Below are 8327 nucleotides of genomic sequence, written 5' to 3' on the forward strand. Positions count from 1 at the left end.
ACAGCTTGTGCCCTGTTCCACACCACAGCACATGACCTACTCAGGTAACCAGCCCCTTCATCTAACACTGCATACCAGAGTGTGTCTTCAGCTCCAGGAAAATAAACTTGACACATCGACTAAAATTTGGCAGCACACTTACAAAGCATTCAGTTCACTAAAGCTCTACGGTAACACACATCTCCAGCTCTACTTCTTTGAAATATGAGATATTTCATTGAATTGAAACATGAAAACAAAGATCCAGTCTATACCCAGATTGGGCTTTTTAAACTAATACCAATATGCTCATTAACAGAAGCAATGAGCATTCTAAATGATTCCTTCATTTTCCCTCTACTTACTCATTTATAGGGAATAAAGCCAAGCACAGTAGACATTCTCATAGTATGGATCCAACCCAAAGTTCCTGTTATCCCACATGGGTAATGTTTTTCAAGTCCACAGTTAAAGAATTTTGCATAAAACCAACCAGTAGATAAAGTTCCTTGGGGGATGGGAGAAAACCTATTAAACCTTACCATCAGGGAATCCGCTGATACTGTGTCAGACATTAGGGACACCCAAATCAATAGGCCAAGCCCTTGATCTTGAGGCTTACTCTTATGAAGCTTATGTAGGTAGCAGAGAAGCTTAGCCAACCTATATGAATGCCTAAGAGTTACTTCTGGAGGATCTCTTTTGTTGCTCTGATGTGGCCTCACCCTCTCTAAGCCCAGCTCTGCAAGTGAAATCATTGCCCTCTTCCCTATGTGGGACATGACATCAGAAGTGAAAGTCTCCCTGGTGGCATGGGAGATGACTCCCAGGGATGAGTCTGGCCCTGGCACCATGGGATCAACAATTCCATACTGACCAAAAGGGGAAAAAGAAGTATAACCAATAAAGTATCAGTGGCTAAGAGAGTTCAAATAGAGTCAAGTGGCTACTCTGGAGGTAACTCTTATGCAAGCTTCAGTTAGATATTGCTACCTATCATAGTTTGTCAACTTTCCAGAAATCACAACCTCCAAATGGGTCCCTGGACCAGAAGGGTCCTGAAACGTAGAGGGCCCAGCCTCTCCAGAACATCAGCTAGTTCCATCTCCCTACCCCATAGTATTGATAACCCCTTCCAACATGAAAAAATTAGAATGGCCTTAGCCCAAATACCCCTAAAGAATAAGAAAAAGATCAAAGGTGATGGTGGAGTTATACAGAGAAGGTAGAGTTTAACAAACAAATATAATTGCTGAATCATTAAATTGATATTTCTTTTAGTCTCCACTATGTGAGTGCAGCTAGAAGTAAAAACCTAAAATTGTGGAATTGTAACCCATACCAAATTCTGAAATCTCTTCTACAACTAATTGTTGTGCTGTGCTTCAACATTTATTGCTTTTTTGTATATATGCTATTTTTCACAAAAAAGAAAAAAAGTTGATTGTGATGATTTAAAAAAAAATGTATTCCATCTAGCCTCCTATATTCTGGAGCAGCTAGAAGGAAAAATCTGAGATGATGGTATGGTAGCCCATGACAAACTCTGGGATTTGTCCTGTAACTACTTGTTGAAGAGTGCTTTGAAATCTATTGATTTTTTCTGTCTTTACTTTATATATATATATATATATATATATATATATATATATATAATATTATATTATATTATATTATATTATATTATATTAATTATATTAATAGTTTAAAAAAAAAACAGCCAGTGGAGATGGTCCAGGTATGCAGTTGTCCAAACCCCTCTCACTGTCCTTCTGCATGTCACACCCACCTCACCTCCCCATCTGCTCCTCTTCACCCTCGGACACTCCAAAACTTTCACATAGGCAGGGACACTGACAAAGTGAAGCACTAGGCACACACGGTGGGTGAGACTTCGATCCTATGCTGCTCCCCAGGGAGCAGAATGCTGACAAAACTGGGTGAGGCAACTTAGGTCAGAAAGCATTCCTTAATTTTTATTTATAATGTGTTTTCACCTAAAATCATATTTTCCAGGTGTTTGAGCAAGGCTGAGGAGTATTTTCCAGAAAATCGAAAGAGACATGCAGATGTTCACAGCATAGCAGTTTAGAAAGTGATCTCTGGAGTCAGGCTGCTCGTGCTTAAATCCTGGGTCAACCATTTGTACACATTATTTAATTCATTTTTCCTCATCTTTTAAATATGGATAATAGAAGCTGGGATGATAAAAAAGATAATACATGCAAAGCACTCAAGAAAGTGGTCTATAACATGTTAGCTACTGGGATGATTCCTTTCAAATGTGACCAAGGAGCCAGCGGGGATAAGAAAGCTCAATGTCCAGTTGCTCTCAGGAGTGAGGGCGGTTGGTGGACCTTCGTGCACTATGACCCTGTGAGTTCGGTGGTGCTATTGAGGCAGAGTTAAAATGAGGGTTGTTGGCTGGCTGATAAGCAAAGAGCAAATTCCATGGAGCAGGCAGGTCTCAAGGAGAAAGATACCTCTGAGAAGAACCATAACAAACTGAACCTGGGGGCCAATGGACCCCACCTGAGTGAGTCATCTATGCCCAAGCATCAAGGAAGAAGGGGAAAGGAGAGGGTAGTAAAATAGTTGATAAAAGTTACAAAAGGAAAAAAAATCAATAAAAACAGATGTACCACAGTGTCAGGGCCTCTCGCCTCTCTTGCAAGGCCAGACTACCTGCTTACTCTATTCTGGGCTGTGCCCTTGAATTCTTTCTTGCAGTGCAGTCAAGAACCTAGACACAAATCCATCCACACTATGATGGGTCGGATCCCACCAGAAGGATTTTCCAGAGGAGATCCACCTCCCATCCACAGTGTGTAACCAAGATCAAAAGACGCCCCTGCCGCACAGCGTGACCACCACGGCTTGGCTTCCTTTCACTCAGAGTTGGCGTGAACTCATGACTAACAACCTCTTGCTGATCAAAATCTGCTACTGCAGAGTAGCATTAGTTCCGTGTGAGCCTGGGTGCGCATGTGACTGGCCTTTGGCGGCTGAAGGGCGGGCTCTGAGGGATTCCCGAATGTGATTTGAGGTTCAGAAGTAAAATATCAGCTATTTTAGCTCATGCATATTGTAGCTTATCTACTGACTTACCTTGTTGACGAGAGGGCAGCAGGACCTGCCGTGTTGCACCTTCCCTGGATCCCGCCTCAGCTTCCTTGACTTCTGGGCCAGCTCTTCCCTCTTCCCTCTTCCCTCTTCCCTCCCGGCTGTAGCTCCACCCTCTGAGAAATCTCCTCTCTGCCCTTAAAAACAGTAGGCCTGTCAGTATGCGTCATCAAGATGGCGACAAGACATCCTCTGGACCAATCTGCCCTCAGAAACAACTAATAACAGGACAAGTCCCAGTTCTCAGAACTCTGGAGAATGACAGACTGAAGAACTTCACAAATCCTGAATCAGAGGAAGAAAAATAAATACCAAAAAAGAAGGATCCTCTACTCGGACCAGCCAGTCCAGATTCCGTCCCCCTCCATCAGTCCCACAGCAGCAGCCCGGCCCTGGGCCTCCTACCGTGGCCGCAGACCACAGAGCCGCGCTCGTGGGTGGACCCCACGCGTTTCCAGGCACAGCGATGCAAGGCCACATAGTGCCAGGCCAACCCCGGGTGGCTGGGGAGCGCATCCCAAACGGCGCCCAGGACATGAGTGGGGCCTGCTCGGAACTGCGGCAGGAGGGGCCCACGGCCAGCCTGGTCTCTGCTGGAGCCGGGCACCAACATGAAAAAATAGACCATAAACGCTGGCCCTCTGGGGTGGGAAACCCTAACACAGAAGTGACCTGAGGCAGAAAAGCCTTCGGAAAAAGGGAGAACTGAACTACAGTGAGGCAGGACAGGCCCCAGGGCCGAGAAGTATAACCAAAAGGAGGTTGAAAGGAAAAGCCTGGAGAGAGTGGCTTGGAAGATGTGGAGATCCTCAGTAAAGCTAATCAAAGCACTAAATGCAAAACCCAATGGTATCGTATTCTCGATATAAAGCTGTGCTTTATAATTCCTGCAATAATTAGAATAAGTTGAATAAGAAATAATCATATTTCCTGATATCCAACATGTTCAAGCCATGAACAGCTGGGGAAATGCCACTGGCCACATTTTTCATCCTTTCTAAAAAAAAAGAAGCAAAAGCATGATCAGCTTGGGTTATCACAGGAAAAAACAGATATCTTTTACATGTCTCTTCTTGTTATTCACATACATATGCACACACAACACATACCCACAACACCTACATATATGCACAACACACTCACACTACACACAACACATATGTAACACACAGGTCACATACATATGCATAAACACACCACATGCACTCACATATGCACACACATTCACACACATGCACCCGTGCGCACACTCCTGCAGCCCTGGTGAAGATGGCACCCCAAGGGGGACTGATGCCTTCTTTCTCCTCCAGGTCTATTTGCTCCAAGAGCTTTCAGATATGGCACCTCTGAAGTACCCCATAAATCTTGCTGAAAATGGAAATCACAGTCCCTGTCCTCAAGGGATTTTAAATCTGAGCAGAGGCAGTCTCTGTGAGGAGACATAGGTCTACCCATAATGATGGACAAAGCCATGGCAAGTAAATAGGGTAAAGTGTTGTACATGCTGGGTGCATGTGCGAGGGGTGGGGGACTGGGTGTATGTGCGAGGGATGGGGGACTGGGTGCATGTGCGAGGGGTGGGGGACTGGGTGTATGTGCGAGGGATGGGGGACTGGGTGTATGTGCGAGGGATGGGGGACTGGGTGTATGAGTGAGGGGTGGGGGACTGGGTGCATGTGTGCGGGGTGGGGGTCTGGTGCATGTGCGAGGGATGGGGGACTGGGTGCCTGTGTGAGGGGTGGGGGACTGGGTGCATGTGTGAGGGGTGGGGGACTGGGTGTATGAGAGAGGGGTGGGGGACTGGGTGCATGTGCGAGGGGTGGGGGACTGGGTGCATGTGTGAGGGTTGGGGGACTGGGTGCATGTGCGAGGGGTGGGGGACTGGGTGTATGTGCGAGGGGTGGGGGACTGGGTGCATGTGTGAGGGTTGGGGGACTGGGTGCATGTGCGAGGGGTGGGGGACTGGGTGCATGTGTGAGGGGTGGGGGACTGGGTGCATGTGTGAGGGGTGGGGGTCTGGTGCATTTGTAAGGGGTGGAGGTCTGATGCACGTGCGAGGGGTGGGGGACTGGGTGAATGTGCGAGGGGTGGGGGTCTGGTGCATGTGTGAGGGGTGGGGGACTGGGTGTATGAGAGAGGGGTGGGGGGTCTGGGTGCATGTTCGAGGGGTGGGGGACTGGGTGTATGAGAGAGGGGTGGGGGTCTGGGTGCATGTGCGAGGGGTGGGGGTCTGGTGCACGTGTGAGGGGTGGGGGTCTGGGTGCATGTGTGAGGGGTGGGGGTCTGGTGCATTTGTAAGGGGTGGAGGTCTGATGCACGTGCGAGGGGTGGGGGACTGGGTGAATGTGCGAGGGGTGGGGGTCTGGTGCACGTGTGAGGGGTGGGGGACTGGGTGTATGAGAGAGGGGTGGGGGGTCTGGGTGCATGTTCGAGGGGTGGGGGACTGGGTGTATGAGAGAGGGATGGGGGTCTGGGTGCATGTGCGAGGGGTGGGGGTCTGGTGCACGTGCGAGGGGTGGGGGTCTGGGTGCATGTGCGAGGGGTGGGGTCTGGTGCATGTGTGAGGGGTGGGACTCTGCCCTTCATTCCCGCTCACTCCTCCCCACCCTGAATAGCCTTCTTGGCCTCGGTCTGGGCTAGTCAGTCCCAGAGTTTCCTGCCCCAGCACAGCAGGGAGACACTGGCATCTTAAGTTCTCAAGAAGGTTCTGCTAGCCTTCTGCCCTCCTCTCCCCACCAGAGCCCAGAATTCCTTCAACACGGGGTGCTTTTCCTCTCATGCCATGACTAGAGACAAGATAAAACTGTTCCCTTAAAATGAAGAAGTCGCATTTCAGCTCTGTAAAAATGGACACATCTGCTAAAGGGGGTGGTAATTTCCCAGTCCCTGGAGGGACTCTGGCTCCAGCGGGTTGACCATGTGCCCAGGAGGTCATATGTTAGAAGTGTTCACGCAGGGCTAGAGGAGCAGCTAGGAGGACCGTGACTTCGAGGGCAGATAGAATCTGCTTCAAATTCTGATACTGCCACTTAATAGCTGTAAAACACATATGTACATGATCAAAACTCACTGAAGTAGACACCTGTTTTATTGTTTTCTTTGTTCACCTGCTCAGCATCCGTTTCCTCTTGTCCAGGTAGCAGAACCGTGATTGTTGCTTAGGCTGAACCAACTTCCCCACTCCAACTCTAGCTATGGGCGAGTGACTCAGGAAGTCTCTCACCATATTCCATCCTCCTCAATTACAGCAACTGATCTGCATTGGCCCATGGTCCAAGCTAGACCAAGGAGACTCAATCCTGGGATTTGAGTTGGAACGACTAAGAAGGAAAAGCGCTCTTTCTACTCTACGTGAAACTGAGAACATATAAACTTGAAGCTGGTAGGCCACACTAAGAAAACAGAACCAAGAGAATGAAATTGAGTTTTTATCATCATTAAGATACTACATCTGGAGTTAGAGTGCGTGCGGAGGCGGTGCAGAGCGCTTCGTTTCTGAGCGACTCTGAAACCAGTGTTCTGAGAGGCTGCGGCGGAGCCTCGATAAAGAAGGCACCTGAGGTTGGCAGCTTCGCCTAAGCACATCGATCGACGACAGCAGCCGGGAGTCATGAGCGACAGTGGCAAACAGAAGTACGGCGAACGTGAATCCCGTTCTGCTTCCAGAAGTGGAAGTGCTCATGGATCTGGGAAATCTGCAAGGCATACCCCTGCAAGGTCTCGCTCCAAGGAAGATCCCAGGCGTTCCAGATCAAAGTCCAGGTCCAGATCTGAATCTAGGTCTAGATCCAGAAGAAGTTCTCGAAGGCACTACACAAGGTCACGGTCTTGGTCCCGCTCCCATAGATGATCACGTAGCAGGTCTTACAGTCGAGATTATCGCAGACGGCATAGCCACAGTCATTCTCCCATGTCTACTCGCAGGCGTCATGTTGGAAATCGGGCAAATCCTGATCCCAACTGTTGTCTTGGCGTATTTGGGTTGAGCTTGTACACCGCAGAAAGAGATTTAAGAGAAGTGTTCTCTAAATATGGCCCTATTGCTGACGTGTCTATTGTATATGACCAGCAGTCTCGACATTCAAGAGGATTTGCCTTTGTATATTTTGAAAATGTAGATGATGCCAAGGAAGCTAAAGAACGTGCCAATGGAATGGAGCTTGATGGTGGAAGGATCAGAGTTGATTTCTCTATAACGAAAAGACCCCATACCCCAACACCAGGAATTTACATGAGGAGACCTACCTATGGCAGCTCTCGCCGTCGGGATTACTATGACCGAGGCTATGACCGAGGCTATGACCGAGGCTATGATGATCGGGACTACTATAGCAGATCATACAGAGGAGGGGGTGGAGGAGGTGGAGGATGGAGAGCTGCTCAAGACAGAGATCAGATTTACTGAAGGCGGTCACCTTCTCCTTATTACAGTCGTGGAGGATACAGATCACGCTCCAGATCTCGATGGTACTCCCCTCGCCGCTATTAGAGCATGAAGTTGAAGACTTTTCCTGAAACCGGCCCTAGAGTTGGGATATGTTTGTGGACAATATTTTTTATTGTCTCCTGTTTAAAAAGTGAGCAGTGCCTAGTGAAGTTAGGTGACTTGACACCTTTTATGATGACTACTTTTGGTGGAGTTGAAATGCTGTTTTCATTCTGCATTGGTGTAGTTTGGTGCTTTGTTCAAAGTTAAGTGTTTTCAGAAAAGTATGTTTTGCATGTATTTTTTTACAGTCTAAATTTTGACTGCTGAGAAGTTTCTATTGTAAAAACTTCATTTAAAAGGTTTTTCTACTGAATCCAGGGTATTCTGAAGATCGAAGCCTGTGTGTAAAATGCTACCAAATGGCAAAAAGCAACAATAAATACTTTGATTTCTACTTTTCTTTCTAACATATCAATGCTTAGCAGAACTGTGCAGATTAAGTTGTCATTAGTGAGCTTAAAGACAAAAAAATGCCCATTTTCCTCTAGTCCATGATAAATACCATACTTAAATATACCTGCAACTAAGTGTTAAAATTATGCTCTGTAACTCTGTACTGCTAGTATGAGAACTAAAGATTTCAATACAGCAAATGCATAATGCTTATCTACATGTGGATTTGTCAGCCTTTGTGTATTCTGTATTATGTATAACAGGGAGTAAAGAAACGAGTTACACAGTGTATGCCTGCCAAAGGCTAAAGCTGTTACAAGGGGGATAATGATTATCTCAACTA

General features: G+C 47.3%; 1 protein-coding gene across 1 annotated transcript; it reads left to right on the top strand.

Moving 5' to 3' along the window:
- Positions 1–6581: 6581 nt before the first annotated feature.
- LOC143653239 (transformer-2 protein homolog beta) lies at positions 6582–7985 on the top strand. The gene has a single exon (XM_077124421.1). The coding sequence runs from the start codon at positions 7013–7015 to the stop codon at positions 7505–7507; it is 495 nt and encodes a 164-aa protein (XP_076980536.1). The 5' UTR covers positions 6582–7012; the 3' UTR covers positions 7508–7985.
- Positions 7986–8327: the final 342 nt, after the last annotated feature.

Source organism: Tamandua tetradactyla, chromosome 13 (genome assembly GCF_023851605.1).
Source record: "Tamandua tetradactyla isolate mTamTet1 chromosome 13, mTamTet1.pri, whole genome shotgun sequence".
Taxonomy (NCBI): domain Eukaryota; kingdom Metazoa; phylum Chordata; class Mammalia; order Pilosa; family Myrmecophagidae; genus Tamandua; species Tamandua tetradactyla.

Bases quoted from the DNA above. Each gene is read 5' to 3' on its own strand.
- LOC143653239 (XM_077124421.1), top strand. From the start codon at position 7,013: ATGTCTACTCGCAGGCGTCATGTTGGAAATCGGGCAAATCCTGATCCC.